The sequence below is a fragment of the Platichthys flesus genome, chromosome 1 (genome assembly GCF_949316205.1).
Source record: "Platichthys flesus chromosome 1, fPlaFle2.1, whole genome shotgun sequence".
Taxonomy (NCBI): domain Eukaryota; kingdom Metazoa; phylum Chordata; class Actinopteri; order Pleuronectiformes; family Pleuronectidae; genus Platichthys; species Platichthys flesus.
In genome coordinates this window covers 6,802,244-6,820,204 of record NC_084945.1, presented here as the reverse complement: position 1 = coordinate 6,820,204, position 17,961 = coordinate 6,802,244, and the positions used below count along the sequence as shown (strand labels likewise).

Genomic DNA, 17,961 nt, shown 5'->3' with positions numbered 1-17,961 from the left:
GCAAGGAAGAGTAAAGGAATGAGCCATAAATGGTTAAAAAACTAAAAAAAAAACTAAAAACTTTCCACTCCTGTTCAGTTACCTAAAGAAACTCTATCAGTCGTTTATAATTAACTCTGAAGCTCACATGAACTTCAGACACTGACAATAACGCCAATAAGACGAAACGTAACAATCCCTTCTGAAACTAAAATAATCATCGAGCTCTTGGAATAAGAAAATCAGTTTTTTTTTATTAGTGTTGGATCTGATTAAATTCAAAATGCCCTGTTCCCATAGACTGTATATATAAAGCCTGTTCCCACTGTATTCCAGTGACTGCTTCAGTAATGAAGGTAGAACTTCCCTTCTTCCTTAGAGGCCACTGTGTGGCAGTGTTGAGCAATAATAGAGTGAAAACCTCGGCTCATTAGACACTGTGATGAACTTTGATCTCAGGAGATATGACAACAAGCACATTTAAAAATTAAAAAGTTTATTTGTTAAAACAAACTGCCTGACAAATTAAAAAGGGTTTACAAAACAAAACTGCTATGAAGTATATATAAACAAACCAAAAAACCATTTGAACCAGTGGACATGTGTAGATGTGAAGTAATTGTGTTTTTAAAACAAAACAAAAGCTCATTGGCGAAAGGGCTGAATGTGGAAGTGTGTTAGAATGACTTCTACAAAAGCTCTAGGCGTTGCGATCGATACGCACGTCCACCTCTCGGCCATTGATCTTGGTTCCGTTCATCATCCTGCAGGCCTGGTCGGCGCTCTCTGCAGAGTCGAATCTCACTGTTCCACAGCCCTTTGACTTCCCGCCCTCCATCTTGATCTCTGCGAACATCACCTGGCCTGCGAAAACACAACAAAGAGCAATGGATGAATCGAGGCCACAATATCTCACACAGTGTAGATCAGTTAAAGACATCCATGCATCAATGTCAAAGGGAAACATCTGTTTGAGTGGTATGTTTTAAATAATTTGAAAGTTTTTTCTAATGCACCAGCAGTAAAAACGAGTACTGAGGAAACGACCTACCGCAGAGACTGAACTTCTCCTTCAGCTTTTGCCAGGTCAGATCATAGGACAGCTGCAACACAGATTTATATTTTAATCCATATGACTATCAAAGGAAAGACAATAATCTACTGGGATATACAACACATATTTTACATATCTTAGTAAAGAGAAAGCATAAATTGTGTCAATAAAGGAATCAAAGCACTAAGAAAATGAAAGTATCCCAGCTAAGTGTAGGATAGAACCATCTCTAGAACGCTCCACATACTGAAGTCCCTGTACTAACGAAGGTCTCAGGTGTCAAACCCACACTTACATTTCTCACAAAGATCTGACAGCCGGCCTTGGACCCAGAGCCTCTGTCGGACATGCCCCCTCCGCCCATGTGGCTCGGCCCCCCGCCTCCGTAGCCGCCAAAGCCACGGTTCATGTCCATTCCTGACATGCCCATACGGTCGAAGCCAGAGCCCATTCGGTCCGCTGACATGTTGCCCATTCCACCACCTGCAATCAGCAAACACACACAATGAGAAACCAGTGTTCTGCATATCTTAACAGAGCAGTACATACAGGTTCCAGCACAGTTCTCTTGTAAAGGCTTATCTCACATTTACACATTTTTTAAAACAATACCTGCAACAAACTGACTCAGGAAATACTTTCTAAAATCTTTAACCATTACGTAGCTTTACATGAATTTTGTAGAATAACGTAACGCAGAGGTGATGTTGTGAAACTGGGCTGACATTCCATTCCTTCAGAGCGGTTACACAGAGTACAATGACACAGTGACATTGTTTATACAGGAGGTGAAGGACTTAACTGGTTTGTTCTATAAGTCACCAAACAAACATGGATGAAAGTGATTTAACAGTTTATCTTGTGAACACAAACTACAGTTTCTCCAACACTTATTCCATTATGTTTAAAACTGTTTAGATAATGAATAATAAAAGCTGAAGAAATTCATTAAGAAATATAGGTGTTTTTTTATTTATATATAAATAAAAATTGGGATTCATTTGAAGCTTTGTAAAGCTTTGTTTTTCATTGTCCTGCTGTATGTCAATTAACATTTGTGAGAAGGAGTCTTTGAGTTAAGGACGTGTTTGTTAGATCACAGTGACTTTGACAAACTAAAATAAATTTATAGGGGTCAAACGTGCTCACCCTATATGATCAATACAAGATGAAAGTCTTTTGGGGTTTTCCGGCTCAATTAATCTTGGCCCAATCAACATGCACATTATGTTTATTTGTTCCGGTCCGGTACCAAGTCAAATCAATATTATATAGAAAGTCAAACATTACATCACTTGTTGCTTAGGGGATACAAATCAGATTTTATGTTTTAAACTCTTTCCATTCCTTACAATTCAACAGCTGTTAATTTCATATTATAGGTCCTAGGTAAATAGTGCAACATACCCCAGTGCTCTCAATACTGATCACTATTCATCACATGTTGGGAAACACTTAGCAAGACCAGTACTTGTGTGCTGGGGTCATCTTATTGAAGGACATTCTTTCAAAACACTACACTTCTTATTATGCATCACCCATTCAGAGAGCTGCTGAAGTTTAATCACCTCATAGTGAACTAATACTCATTGCTCCTTTTACATAATTTGTGGTGTAGCTGTCAAAGGACTATAAATGATGCAGGCCAATAACTTTCAACAGTCAACAGTAGTAACGAGGTCTGTGGCTCTTCTAGACAACCTGGTAAATGACTGGTATAAAATAGATTTAGAACAGCTATGGATGGAGTATCTCATGTACCTATTCCACTCCCCATGTGTCCCATGCCACCACTGCCCATGCCTCCTCCAAAACCTCCACCTAAAAAGGACAGAATGCAAGTTGGTGTGGATTAGATTAAGACAATACATTATAACAGCATACAAAAACTTAAACTCCGAAAACCTATCATAACTCAAACAAACTGCACAGTGGAAGTTGCACAAGCTCCTTTGTGTAACTTTGAAAGGAATTCAGGTCGATCTGCAATAAAAGTATTAACTCACCCATTCCTCCAAAGGAATCTCCAAACCCTCGATTCACTGGCATGTCACTGTGGCTGAAGTCTCGATCCATTCCACCCATCCCAGATCGGTACATATCTACACACAGAAAACAAACAACAAATCAACATCAGACTGATAGTTACCACATCAAAGTGAATCTCGGTGTCAACAGCACAACCTCGAACTAAAGCACGTCTCTGCCAAGCAGATGCAAACAAGTGCAGTTACCTCCCATCCTGCCAACTGGAGCCATGTCTCTCCCTCCAAAGCCGCCCATGTTGCCCATATTATCCATGCCCCCAAAGCCCCCGCCACCACTCATTCCTGAGAGAAGAAGCACCACGTTTCAACTTCACACTTTCCTTCAATCCAAAAAAAACAAGCATAGTCCAGTCTTTCACAAGCAAACCTCATAAGTGGCATTCGACTTACCTCCTCCGAGTCGGTTCATTCCCCCATAACCTGAGGTGTCCATACCTGCGGTGGAAAACGTCAGTCAGGACACACCAACAATCGATTATCATTTTGCTTATTTTAGTCGTGTATGGAAATGTGCTGTGTGTAGTCAGATTATCGAAACACTGTGACAGTCACTTCCTAACACCTTGCAGTAGAACAGTCCTGGGTTTCTGCTCTGCTCGTCTTATCTCTTTAACCCAGATTGTCGCTGCTGCAGGGTCAGAAGAGGAGCCACACGAATGCCAGCAAAGGGCTGAATGTTTGTTTCAGAATGATGTTGTTTAATTCTGCCGTGTGTGTCGACCTAGTTTTTAACCTGTATTGTGCGCAATATTTAACTAAACATAACAAAAGAATACTTGAGGTCACTCACCTCCAGGCCCCATGGAGCCCATGCCTCCTCCACCACTGATGCGAGTGGAGTTTATTGGCTGCCCACCTGGCCCCAGTCCCATGCCAATACCACCTAGTCCCCCTACACACAAATGAAAAGTTTTAGAGCTGCAGAATGTATAGTAGAGTGGATTACTAGCCTAGGAGAATCTATACAAGATCAAACATACTAGTGACCTTAATTGTCATATGCATTGGTTGAAAAGTCTGGGCACTTAAAGTAAAAGAACCATAAACCTTATCAGCAAAGCACTGACCCTCACGAATGGAGGAAGTAAAGCTCAGAGCATATTTTATGCCATCGGATAGAACAGGTGTTATTTATTCACTGGTGTGGCCGGCTGTTAAATTTATGGGATATTTCAACATCTTAATTTGGTGTCCTGAGATCTTCATTTCAGTGCAGACATCTGACCTTCGGCCATTAACAGAGCTACAACTCAAGCTGACTGGCAGGTCTGTTATGAGCTATCACGAGAAAACAACTATAACTACAGTTATTCATATTTTCTAATATCTTTTTTTTAATGTGCCTGTTGATTAAATAATGTCCATAAAAACTGATCAATCACTGTATGAAGCAACATTTTATACAATAAAAAGAAGCCCTATAAAGAAACTGTTCCTCAAATAGATTTGTTTAATGTTTAACTGCAATTGCAACCATTTCTTTCATCATGTCTTTATGTGTCAAGCAGTGTGCAGATAACAAACAGGACAGTTAGTGCCCGACAGGAATGAAAAACCTGCATTCCACTTTGTATTTAATCTTATTAACTGTCTGATTCAGCACAGAACCGGGGACTTTCTACTATGACTAAAATATCTATAAAATCCTATCAACATTTGTTTCCAGATGGGATTATGCCTCTTACACTGACAACATCCACATTCAATTCACCAAGGTTATTTCTAGGGATCTCATTGTATAATCTGACCGGGTGATAGCCGAGTACTCACTTGGTAATTGAGGTGATTTTTCTACTTGACAAAAATCTTCAGGTGGGAGAGATTTTTCATCCTGTAAAAGATCACAGCAAATGTTGATGATTTTTTACATTTTCTGTACAATTAATGAAAAGTTAAAACAAAAAGTCACATACCATTTTGACATGCATCTGTCTATCGAAAAGCATCTGTCCATTGAACATGGCTGAGTTCAGAGTCAAGGAGAAGGTCACAATGAAATTCCTTAGTATTTGCTTTGTGTGCAGTTTCTATCATCTCTTCTTGGAGTTGGTTTTGAAAGGATACATATGGCCTGCACCGCCTCCAGGGATTGCTCAAAGGTCACTGTTCCCATCCCACGGCTCTTCCCATCTTTATCCTCCTTTACATCCGCACGTTTCACTACGCCTGCCATGCAAAACACCTCCTTTAGCTTCTTCCAGCCCACCTTGAAATCCAGCTGTGTAAAGAAGGAGAGAAAAAAAGATTATTATTTTCAATCAAGCTGAATAATCATAGAAACATACTTGAAAGTTGTGTTGATCAGTGTCCTCACATTGGCCACGAACACTGTGGTGCCCAGTCGCCCGGCCTGCAGCCCATGGATGACATCGGGTGGGATGTTGGGGTTGTTGGCGATGGAGGGGGGGACGTTCATCCCACCAGGCCCCATGTCCTGTCCACGACTTCCTGGTTGACCTCCCATGCGTTGCAGCACACGCCGGGCATGTTCCCCATCAGGGTCCTATTAAGATAGAAAACCAAACAGAAAAATATTACTATATACAACTTATTATACACAATTGTATAATTATTTGTTGTTTTTTCAGTCTCCATTTTCTTGTTACAGACTTAAAGGTGGATCATCATCTGTCAGGAAGTATTTTGGTGTATAATAAGAGGAATCAAATTGATGTGTTTCAAGAACATATGGATCTCACTTTGAATTTAGCTACAATCAGTCAACTCTGCTTTGTTCTCACCTCCTTGATGTTGAGTGGCCTTCCATTCAGGTCATGCTTATTCATAGATGATATCGCCTTCTTCACAAAATCCTCATCTTTGAACTCCACCACACTGTTGAACCAGGAAAAAAAAGAAATGAGTCCAAGCAGAGACATGTGCCAATAAAAAATATATAAATATTTGTTTGAGAAAAAGTTTCTTACCCACAACCCTAACCAGACAGCATCATTGGCGTCCAGGTATCAGACACATCCAAAAGGAGTGAACAGATTACAGTTAAAATCAAGACAAAGCACTAAAACACCATATATTTTATACATCAGAATATCTAGTTTCCTATAGTGCATGTTGGCCATATTTTCCCCACTGACTTGAGCCAGCAGTTTTTGGTCTGTTTGTAATTTACAAGATAGAAACAGTGATGTTAACAATACATATGATCTAAATAATATACCAAATAATTTTTTGAAACTTATTTTAGTTTTAATAAAAAAATATCTGGCACTTACAGTTACCTATGCACTGCAAATTTACCTGAAAGTTTTGAACTGGACACAAAAACAAGGATGAAAATTTTAAAAGCATTAGCATAGTTAGGATTAACTAGCTTAACCACAGCATAAAATTGGTGTGGCTCAACTTTACATTTATTGTATACAATTTTGGCATTTAATAATAATAAAAAAACACTACAGGATCAAGACTGTTATGTTCCTCTGAAGCGAGAGCTGTGCCATAGAACAGAATTGTAAAAGTAAGATTTTGAGACATGAGGGTCAATCAATAAGACAAATCAAACAACCCACATTTCCCTTTGGAAAAAGGCCAAACAGACAAACTTTTAAACCAATTGATATGACAACAACAAAAGCAAAAGTGTACTCTTGAGATGAGTTCATTAGGCTACTTTTCCAAAAATCAACAGGACATCTCCCTTTCAAAGGAATATCAATCATTAGCCATCTATCAGGTTCTAAACACAACCTACAGTATCACCAATTCAGTAACATAGTGAGACCCAAAGGATCAGAACCTAAAAGAGCACTTGATTAATGAGAGCCTGCTGAGGGCATTTAAAACCTCGTGCAGCAAGTTGGCCACATCACTTACCCTTGACTTTCCTTCTGCATCCTTAAAGAGCTCCACGTATGTAACCTCACCAACTACATGAGACATACAAAAGGAAAAATACCAAAAGAACAAAGGAATTTAAGTCACCAAGTCTTCAAGTCGCCCGTTGGCCTTGGCAATGCCGCTATAGATGGAGATGTCCCATTAATGATCAACAGTCAGCCCAGACCAACATTCCACCAGACAACACCATGCCTTTCTGGGCAGTGACTGAGACACCCAAAGGCCAAGGCCAGAGAGAAACACAGCTACATTAAACCTGGGAAATTCAGAAGACTTCAACATGATCAGTTTGTCAAAAGATTCCATTCATGGCAGTTGAAAGTTGTACAGCTGCCCTTTGACCTTTCACAAGGCTTTTCTTGAAATCCTCATGATTCAGAGAGTAAAACATTGCAATATTTTCATTCAATATATAAGATTCACCTTTCAAAAGATACAACAAAAACATTCAACAATCAATTCTACAACTGTTTGAGGTTACATTTTGGAGCTGACGATGCCATTTAACAAGTAACAATAGAACTAGGTTCATCTCACTGACATATCATCCCAGACTAATTTAGTGTCCATCCAAAAGAATTAATTAAAACTCCAATGACCTAATATCACACTGTGTTGGTTCCCTACTTTCTGCACTTAATACATCCAGAGAAAAGCTACACACTAATTGACTACAACTAGAAACAGAATGCTCTATCTGAAAATAAGCGAAAAAGGGAGAAGAACTTCTACTCAGCTGAAGAGATAGAGAGAAGGGGAGACATCCCATCACCAGGGACTTTACCTTTCTCGCGCATTAGATCTTTAATTGCCTGCCACTTCATATCATAGGGGATATTGCTGATGAACACCCGGTTTCTATGAGCAGTCTTCTTTTCTCCACTACTATGTTTTTCTTTGTAGGGATGATAGCGGCCTCCTCTTCGGCTCACAGAAGACTTCTCTTTACCCTCCTGGTTTTCTTTTGGGGCCTTAGTTTCTTCCCCATCCCTGTAAAACGACATTAAGAGACTCGTCAGTACACAGCCCATCTGAAAAACACACATTGGAAAATGTGTTTCCCTGTTTAAAACAAAGAAATAAAAAACACCTTCTCCCCCGTCCACAGGAACACATGTGTGTGCGTGTGTCTGCTTGTCTCAGTTTAATATGTGTCTCACAAACTTCAGACCGAACCAAACAAACTCTAAGCACTGCACGGTCCCAAGGACGCACTGTTTTCTTTATACGGCCATGGGAAATTGAATAAACGCATTGCAACACCAGTGTTAACCATTACAGCGCTACAAGAAAAGTGTGAGGCATTTGAAGGCTAATCTACAAACTGCTTCACTAATGTTACAATGACCTGCAGCCTCTCACTCTGACGTCTGCGTGCACCTCCTCGGGAGAAAATACGGAGGATCTGCGGGAGTTCGGTGCAAGTGTGAAAGCAGCTCACTTCTGGCGTTTGTTTTAATCCGGAACATTGCTTAATGGCTGCTTTTTAAACTTTGACACAACGTCCTCGGTTATGTCCATCATCTCTTGTCGTGTCTTTCACGTTACAAGTATTGAATTAGTTGCAGAAGTTGTATTTGATGAGCATGGACGCTGGAATGGATTTCAATAAAAACTACCTTTTCTTAACATCCTTCCATACACAATGAATGGATCATCACTGTGAAAATAACTGCGCTATTAAGCAGCATGATGAAATAAATACAAAATAAACGGGGCTACATTTGTGTTGTGAACTTTGTATGGACACGCTTAAGACACCTCCACATGAATAACATTTGTTTACCTGATTAAGACACATGGTAAATTATCTATTGAGACTTTCTAACGTTTATCAAAGTTTTGTATTATTTGTAATATTGCCAAGTTACTTGCATTTAAGCAGGAGAAGCTGTGTGAAAAGAAGAGAACAAGTCTGTGTTAGCTAGCATAGCTCATTAGCCATTTCAACGAGCAGTGCGCCGTCTGCAGCCAAATTATCGTTATTGTTAGCTTAGCACGATGAAACGAACACCTGTGATTAAAACAAACAGGGGTGCTAATGCTAGCTGTCGTGTGAAATCAAGTGCCACCGAGTTAAGATGTCTAACTAGCTAATGAAATCAGTGCAACCCAGTAGTTTAACAAACGCTAGCTAGCTTAAGCTAAAGCAAAAACAACCACGGATGCTAGCTCCAGGTGGAGGATTCATCCAGTGCGTCGTGTGTTGTCGAGATAGAAAAGAACCGGCCCCCAAAAACATTTTAATATCACACCGCTGGCGTCGTGTTAGCCGCTAACCTAACATCCGGCACGCAGGTGTTTATCGGCGGCCGTTGAGGCTTAACGCACCGACAACACCTAGCATCCCCCGGACTCCATTTTAGCTAGCCATGCTAACCTCTCCACCATGTTCACTCACGTCTTCACCCCGTTGGGAGTCTCTTCCTGGGACGTCTCGTCGGCCTCGGACTTCACGGACACGCTGGATTCTTCTGGCTTCGGTTCCTCCTCCTCATCGGGAGTCGGAAGGTCGGCCGTGTCGAAGGTTTGCAGGTCGTCCATCGCTGCAAGATGCCAGATGCAAGATGCCCCCCCCGATGCTACGCAGTTCAAAATGTGCAGAGGAGATCTGAGCCCCTCACGCGCGACTTGGGAGCTGTTGCTAGGCAGCCCGCGAGAACAGAGCGTGACAACTCGACTTCCGGGCGGGATTCAGGCGCCACTATAAATACCGATGTCAGGGAGTCGAACCATTAGGGTTAGGGTTCCATTATCTTACCGACATGTTGAGTGAGATATGTATTTAAAGGAAAATAGTCAATGATTCTCAAGATGTTGGCAGAAAACCCTCAAAGACAGTTTATCCATTAACTTAAAGGGATTTACATTTTTTTTTAATTCCGTCGTTATTTCCTCGTCATGATGCCAGTGCAGGGTCATTGAGTCCACAAAACACTTGCTGCAGCCAAATCCAATATAGTTCGAAGTAAACTGTGACTGATTCTTCAAATGTGAAAAAAGAAAAAACAGAGAAAAACCCATTACATGGTACTGGTAAATGGTTTTGTATTTATATCGCGCTTTTCTAGTCTTGATGACCACTCAAAGCGCTTTACAGTACAGTTTTACATTCACACATTCACACACACACATTCATACAGTGCATGTATTCGCAGCACTTTGTTATTCTATGGGGGGGGGCATTCAGAGTTCAACATCTTGCCCAAGGAAACTTTGGCATGCAGATGGGTCAAACTGGGGATCGAACTGCCGACATTGGGAGGACGACCACTCTAACCCTCACCCTCATCAAGAAGTGGTGGCCATTTCCTTCAAAGCTCTATAAATATATATTAAAAGGATATGGCTATGAATAAAAGGAAAACCTAAATACACTATATACATAGAATGTTAATGAAAGTAAAAAAAAGTATTGCACATATGTTCTTGAATTGTTTAATTAGTTAAAAAAAATGTTCCATCCGCACATTTCACCAAACATGAAATTCTGATAGTGATGTGCCTGTCAAAGACTCACATCACCCGATATATGAGTCAGGCTTTAGTTTAGTGAACAGTGTGGGAATATTTGAAAAGATTGTGCACATGATCGCTTTTAGCTTAGCAGGTAATTTCAGGGGTCGGTTAAGTGAATACAAGAACTGACTGTTTCTGATAAATGCTTCCGATCCTTCAAAGCCACATCAACATCTCTCTAACGCAGTAAAACAGTTTGATCCGTGAGCGCAACAGAGCCTGAAGATTCCTAATGATATATTGCCACAGCTATTGTACAGTGTGTATTTGTATTTCTAATTTTACAGACTCGCTCCTAAAGCAAGACCAGTAATACGTATAACCTACAATATTCTAGGCAGCACACCCACAGTGTCAGACAGTAAAAGTCCTGCCTCATTGATTTTAATACGGAGCCAAGCCAGTTCATCATTCCTGAAACTATTGATTGATGCTCTTTTATTCCACTGGAGGAATCATTTCATTTTCTTCTGTACAATACGCCTCGACATTTGTAGAGAACCTGCTCGGGGCGTCCGTGCAGATGCCACAACAGAAAGTTGATTGCATTGTCAAAAGTTGACAAGGACAATAACTTCCCATTACATCATCATATGTAAAAATGGGATCTTGTGCCACTTTAATATTGCGTTTCCACAATAAAGTAGACCTGATATATGAATCCTACATTTCCTTCGCAGCAGTTACAGTGATGCAGTAAATCTGAAGCAACAGATCACATTTGTAGCTTTTTTTTATCTTCTTTTTATCTTTATCTTCTGCCAGACTCCGCCTTTGGACCTGATTACTCACAATCTGTGCCCAGAAGACGTCTTTGCTGTGACTTCCTTGGAAACACTCCAGACAGAAATATCATCCACTTGAAATATAAAATTGTGCTCACAACAAACCAAGCAAAAACACAATAGGAATGGTACCTCTGTCTTTTTTTAAAGCAACAAAATTGCACAAAATAAACCTGGTAGTAACTTTGCCTGTTTGTGATATGGCTGTCGCTATAGCTTTGTGAAGACCTTGAGCTTATCTCCCACATTAGGAGATGCATAATGTGGCACAGCGCTGTGATATGGAGTTATTAACAATAAATTGTGCATTATGAGAGCAGTTCATATAATCACTGTTTTACCGTTCTCCATATCACTTTGACTTATCATCTGTTGTCTGACAGATAAAAGTCTAATGATCTTTATTCTTATGTCCTAAGGACAATGTTTATGCTAATATTCTCTATGCAACACGTTCAGAATGTGTCAGGAGTCAAAGCAGTCTAAAGCATATGAGCACGCCCTCACATGGAAGGAAAAGTGAAAAAAGTTAATTCAGCAAATGTTCATTTTCACATCTGACAGTCAATTTTCTGTAATGGATTCAAAACAATGACATGCCCCATTCACACTATCTATAGCTCGACCTCATCACTAATGGCCCCACGCTGCTGTGCTATGACCCAATAGTTTTCCATTTCGACCTTGTCTTTTAAATGGACTTGAGGGCAATGCCAGAAAAAGGAAACGATATCGTTTTCTAAATGATGTGCCATCTCCTCATCTAATTTTACAAGAGCTGTCCTTGGACTGAATGTGAAATAAAACGGTATGTGTGAGTAGCTGACACAGTTGTGCCGCATGACTCTACACAAATATAAATAGCAAGTTTTTTACCACACAGCAAGATAAGCGACTGTTACTGACACAAGAAAAAGGGACATTCTAAAAAAGACGACATCAACATTGAAGTGAAAGTATTTAAGAAGGAGCTGATTCACCTTTGGAGATAATCTATCAAGAATCTTCCAGCTGTTTGCAAGTGAAAAGGGTAAAAATGGGCTAATGAATCACTTCTAAGTCTTGAATTATTGCAGATCCCAGAGCAGTGATGACCATCGCCCTCATGGCAGGTTTTTTCTATCCTTATTAGTCTCACTGCACCACTCTGACATACGGGTCTGAAATAATTTGCAGGACAACACAGATTCCTCCCTGCTGCGTTCTGTCACGGCGTGCAATCAGATCCCTCCGATTGTTTTCCATCACAATATTGCTTTGTTAATCACTTCAGTCTAAAATCTATTTGAATATCTGTCCCTTCTCCTCCGGCGCGAGCAGGGAGCTTGCAATCTGTGAGCCTGCAAGACAGAGGAGCTAATTCAAGTTGACCACATCAAACTGCATCAATTAAAAAACCCCACAGCAACAAAAGCAGGAGGACGATGCTGCGCTGGAGCGATAAACACCTTTGCAGCAGCATTTACCGGCCGGGAGCAGTGAGAGGCAGCGTTTCTCCTGCTGGCCGAGCCATGATATATCCTGTCAGATTTGTGTGGAGTCATTTTAAGATGAGCCAAATAAAGCCGGGGAGGGGGGAGAATGAAGAGGGGAGGAAAAAAGAAGAAGAGGACGAATCGCTTGTTTGTGCTGCTGCATCTGTCGTGGTGCTGATGAGGGGGAATGTGGTGATGGAGTGAGGCGGCCGAGCAGCTGAGTGAGACTAACAAGTGGTTGCCATGCAGCAGGAGCGAGCGGGCGTGCTTCTGGAGGGAGAGACAGAGAAACAGAATGATAATGAGTAGGAGGCAGCAAGTGAAGAAGGGAGCATGAGGAGGGGAGATGGATCTCAGAGAAGGGAGACACACATCACAGCTGGATCCAGCCTCTCCCTCGCTTCCCCCCCCGGTTCTCTCTCTCTCTTCACCTCCAGCTCTTTGTTGAGATGAGGGGTTAGAGCTGGACACGTCCGGGGACGCAATGGCAATCTGGGAAATAATGGATTTGTGTCTGGGGGCTCCAGGACGGAGGAGGAGTTGCTCGCGAGGAACAGCAGCAACAGGTCTGTGAGGATGGAACGATGATGACGGTGAGACGCCTGCATTTTCTGTCTCACACAGAACCTGTCACTGCAGTCTCCCCTGTCTCTTTCACCCCACGTTACTCCCTCTCTCCCCTGTCTCTTTCACCCCACGTTACTCCCTCTCTCCCCGGTCTCTCTCTCTTTCACCATGCACACTTTGTGCCGTGTCCTCCTCATCATTCTACTTCCTTCTCCCTTGTCTGGCATCTCTCTGTTCATTCCCCTGTCTGTATGTGTGCCCCCCCCCCGTCCTCTCACTTGAGCCACCTGCTGCTTGGGTTCATGTGAAGGATTGTGGGTGGGGGGGGTAAAGAATGACAGGGGCAGATTTCCACTTGTGTGACCGCACACCAATTTTGTGATTATGTTTTGTCCATCACTGGTGCTCTCCTGTCTAATGGAATCCCGCTGCCTGGCAGGCGTCTGCTCACACGCAACAGGTAGAGAGCCCTCTCCTCTGAAGCAAACATGCATCACATGTGTGTGTGAGATGTGACCTTTTTCATTGACACCGGCTACTGCTTTGCCTTTTGTTTATCAGCTGGCTATGCACTGCGACACTATGTAATTCCAAGCAGACTTAAAGGAATGCAGTCATGGCTTTGGCTCGTTTTCCTGAACCTGGTTTCCTGCAGTCTCTCTCTCCGCCCTCTGCTCATGTTTTCTTTTTGTAATTTTTGTTTTTGCATCATTATTCAGAGGGGGAGTGTGTGAGAGAGACACAGAGAGAGAGAGAGAGACAGAGAGAGAAAGAGAGAGAGATCGAATCCTCTGGACATCTGTTTGATAGCACCCTCAAAAGAGGCTATTTATAGATATCTGTAACGCTGCTTATTTAACTGTGTGTAGTTCCTCTCACACGTCTGCACCCATATTTCCCTCAGCGTGTGCATGAAGTGCGATGATATTCACACGGGTTGATTAGACGGATCCTCTCTGACCAGGAGACTGGAGACAGCACTAATCTGAAGCCGTCATGTGATCTCTGCCCAGGTACCATGCAGGCTCCTGAGCGCCTGACCCCATCGGAGGAAAGATGAGGCGCCTAGATGTTGGTTCACCATGTTTAGCGGCCACCACAACCACTCCCTTGCTGCCATGAGCGGGAACGACATGATGGCGCACTCGCTGACTCTGGAGCAGAAGACAGCGTTTGCCTTCGTGGGGATGCTCCTGGTGTTCCTGGGGCTGCTGATAGTCAGATGCTTCAGGATCCTGCTGGACCCCTACAGCAGCATGCCCTCCTCCAACTGGGCCGACGGCATCGAGGGGCTGGAGAAAGGGACGTTTGAGTACGCCCTCACCTAACACAGGGACACACACATCCACAGATGTCCATCACGAGCAGAATTGCCATATATAGACACACACATATGCATACTCGCGGACACTAAGAGCGCATGCTTGCACACACGCAAACACAAGTAAGCCGCAGCCCCACAAAACCATCGCTCCTGACACTGACGCACCATCAAGACATCTCCCTTTGACAGACTGGAGCTGTGTGTGCTGTTCAGTGTGTGTGCGTTGTTAGTTCAGAGCCAATGTGTGAGTCTCTCGACTGTACGTGGCTACGTGTGTGTCGTGTGTGTGTGTGTGTGTGTCTCACCGAAGTGTGAGACAGATGCTTTTACATACTCTCTGCCTTGCTGCCAGGGTGGTGTGCATTTCAGATCATGGATTTACACGGAAATGGGTGGAGGCCCCTTTAACCCATGCTCTCAAGATGAATGTGTGTGGATCGGAGGTGGATGTGCAGGTGGATGCTTGTGGGACGGGCTGGAGAATCAGGGGTGCAGTGGCACAGTTTGAAGACTCAGGGACAGGATTCCTCACTGTGGGAAACAGAGCGGTTCCACCTCTGCACAGCAAAGCTCTTCTGCACAAGATTGTATACTGTACGGTTGGATACAGGGTATTATTTCCAATTTCCTGCTTTGTGGACAAATTAAATCCAATCTGTTGGTGATCCAAATGGATGCTGCTGCTGCTGCCGCTGTGTGTGTGTGTGTCTACAGATTGTTCCTTTCCTTGGTGTGTTGCTTTTTGAAGTCATGCAGCGAAAAGGCAACTGAACAAACTGTGATTTACGTCTTAATGATGCAAACACAACTCTGCTAGAGTTTGTCCTGCTGCTGGTTTTGAATGTTGCCAGAATTACATGTCTGAGTGAAAAAAATAAAATGTTTACTCTTGACGGTACGTCCGCAAAGACATATGAGGACGATGCTGATTCATGGACTGTCTGAGGTTTTTGCTGATGCAGTCCAGCCCAAGAACTTTCGAGGGAAATGAGGATCCGAGACTTGGAGCACTCTCTCTCCCTCTCTCTCTCTCTCTCTCTCTCTCTCTCTCTCTCTCTCTCTCTCTTCCAACGCTGCTAGTTTTCTAACGACGGGGAGAAACTCTCACCGCCTGTCTGCAGAGGAAAAAGGTCACCCGGAAAACAGGGGGGGGGGGGGGGGGGGGGGAAATGTATGTCAGCGCCGCACGTGGACACCTTCTTCTTCCTCCTACTCTCAGCCATCCTCGCCCATTCACACCCGCTCTCTTCCCTTCCGAACACAGAGGAGGACGGGACTTCACACAGATTCTGTGATGCAGCAGACCGGACAAAGTCTGGAGTGTTCCTTTGCTAATTTTTCTACAGTCTACGGTTTCTCCTTAGTGCTGTGACTCTGCCTTACTGTGACCTTCAATGGGTTTATGTGCCTTCATCTAGAAACATTAGAGCACCTGTTTATGTGTGTGTGTGTGTGTGTGTGTGTGTGTGTGTGTGGTAGAGGATGTGTGTGGGCGTGCATGTGGCATATCATGATGACCGACAGTGCATCTTGTGACCTGTTGCTTGCTCAGCTGGTGGTAGAGATTTCTTGTTGATATAGATTTGATTCAATGATGTGTAATAAATAGAATTTCTTCACTTTAACACATCGTCGGGTCTCTTTGGAATGTGTGGAGGACGTGAGACAAAGAAAACAAGATGCTGGAGGGGACAGTCAACAAACAGATATAAAGAAGGAGGGAGAGATGGAGAACAAGAGGTGAACAGACTTTTTTAACAATATAGGAGAAGATTCTCATACAGTCTTCATGTATGTTCATTTGCAGGGATGGCGTAGAGACAGAATTGGGTTAATGCTGCAGCAGTGACCGACACACACAGACATCCACTGACAGTCACTTGTCAGGAATTCAATCATTATTGCACCATTATCCCTGCCACCTGTGTGACATCCTTATCTCAGATCTATTTTCAGTGGGGAAAAAAACACTGCCCTGTTCCTCCTCAGCCTATAGGCCAGCTAACTCGGGGGTTATAAATCTATAAAATCCAAACAGATCGTCCTGTGCTGCATTCTATTTTTTTCATAGCTCACTGCAAAGTCATGTTGTTTGCTGCATCTAGAATTCCATAAAACACATAAAACACCCAGAGACAACGATCTTTGTTTTTGCAAACAAGAGGGAAATCAAGACTTTCAAAAAGGACCCATGCACATTTACAGTCACACCGATTATCTCCTCACATTCTTCTGCATGTCACCGAAAAAATAGGTATCAGGAATTATATGGATTAGGAATATTGACCTTTTGTAACTTTCCTTTACAGGAAGTCGGAGCCGAGAGCTTAAAGGATCATTAGAATGGGACTAATGAGTAAGCCAGTGAACCCTTTCGCAATCAATCATTAGTTTTATTGCTCGTGGTCTTCGGACTTCGCAGGCTATGTTCGTAATTTATTGTGATAAGATGAGAGATATAATAACCTGTGACCAACACTGTCCAACCAACTCTGAAAGTGCATTGAACTACATTTAATTCTACTTTCAAAAGTGTAATTCAAACAAAAAAATGACATGAGGCGTTTGGGTCGGTGAAGATTGGTCATTCTGTAGCAAATGTTTTAATCATTTGTTTTTATTTGAGAAAATCTATTTTATGCTTAAGTCGTTATTTAACTTAGATTCTTTTTCATACTTTACAAACACGATTTTCAGTGTCTACCAATCTGAAGCCTGAGTCGAGGCTGCGTCTGAATTTAAAGTCGGACTTTAACGTGTGTTGAGGATCTCTCTCTGCAGGCCTGTGCTAAGAGTTGGGAGTTACCGTGACATACATTCATTTTTTATAACAGTAATTAATGATTATGAATCAATTACAATTTAATCATTAACTCCTAATAGACTCAAAACTTTCACCGTATGCTAATTTGCTCGCTTCTCGTTTCCTTTCTTTCTGTTGCTTATATCCAAGTGGATCTTTCTTCACAAAATACATATTTCGTCAATTGAAATTAACTGACAAAAGGGCTCACGCACATTTTATTATTATGATGATGCAGAATTTCCACAACAGGGCCTGTGACAGTGCAGGCCACACTTTAATCGGTGACATTTCATTTCTAATTGAAAATTAATACAACTATCAGGCCGGCACGAACTGGACTTGACCAATAGCTGAGATAAGCGGTAGGACAACCCACTGTTTTATTTATTGTACCTCTTAAAGATATAGTATCAGGGACCTTGTCTGCTGGGATCAGTTTTTTTGTACTTAATTACCTTTTTGGTCTCATATTGCAGTGAGCAGGGCAAAGTTTGATAAACGCCTTTTTCTTCCACCTCCCTTGAGCCCTTTGGACATTAACTAGAG

The 17,961-nt window shown here is 42.3% G+C and overlaps 2 protein-coding genes across 2 annotated transcripts; one reads left to right on the top strand and one right to left on the bottom strand.

Moving 5' to 3' along the window:
• Positions 1-458: 458 nt before the first annotated feature.
• On the bottom strand, positions 459-9,589 carry myef2 (myelin expression factor 2). Its single transcript, XM_062408013.1, has 17 exons — positions 9,341-9,589; positions 7,724-7,929; positions 6,916-6,968; positions 6,009-6,016; positions 5,823-5,916; positions 5,396-5,584; positions 5,146-5,299; positions 4,995-5,044; positions 4,852-4,912; positions 3,872-3,973; positions 3,472-3,516; positions 3,268-3,363; positions 3,040-3,135; positions 2,795-2,854; positions 1,329-1,516; positions 1,031-1,082; positions 459-843 (listed from the first exon to the last, which is right to left on the bottom strand). Exons 1-17 carry the CDS (start codon positions 9,481-9,483, stop codon positions 680-682), a joined length of 1,761 nt encoding a protein of 586 aa, XP_062263997.1. The 5' UTR covers positions 9,484-9,589; the 3' UTR covers positions 459-679.
• A 4,712-nt stretch (positions 9,590-14,301) lies between these two features.
• Positions 14,302-15,725, top strand: ctxn2 (cortexin 2). Its single transcript, XM_062393287.1, has one exon. It carries the CDS (start codon positions 14,368-14,370, stop codon positions 14,611-14,613), a length of 246 nt encoding a protein of 81 aa, XP_062249271.1. The 5' UTR covers positions 14,302-14,367; the 3' UTR covers positions 14,614-15,725.
• Positions 15,726-17,961: the final 2,236 nt, after the last annotated feature.

Coding starts and splice junctions, on each gene's coding strand:
- myef2 (XM_062408013.1), bottom strand. CDS start 9,483: ATGGACGACCTGCAAACCTTCGACACGGCCGACCTTCCGACTCCCGAT. Junction 7,930..9,340: donor ACTCCCAACGGGGTGAAGAC/GTGAGTGAACAT, acceptor GTCGTTTTACAG/GGATGGGGAAGAAACTAAGG. Junction 6,969..7,723: donor AGATCTAATGCGCGAGAAAG/GTAAAGTCCCTG, acceptor TGTCTCATGTAG/TTGGTGAGGTTACATACGTG.
- ctxn2 (XM_062393287.1), top strand. CDS start 14,368: ATGTTTAGCGGCCACCACAACCACTCCCTTGCTGCCATGAGCGGGAAC.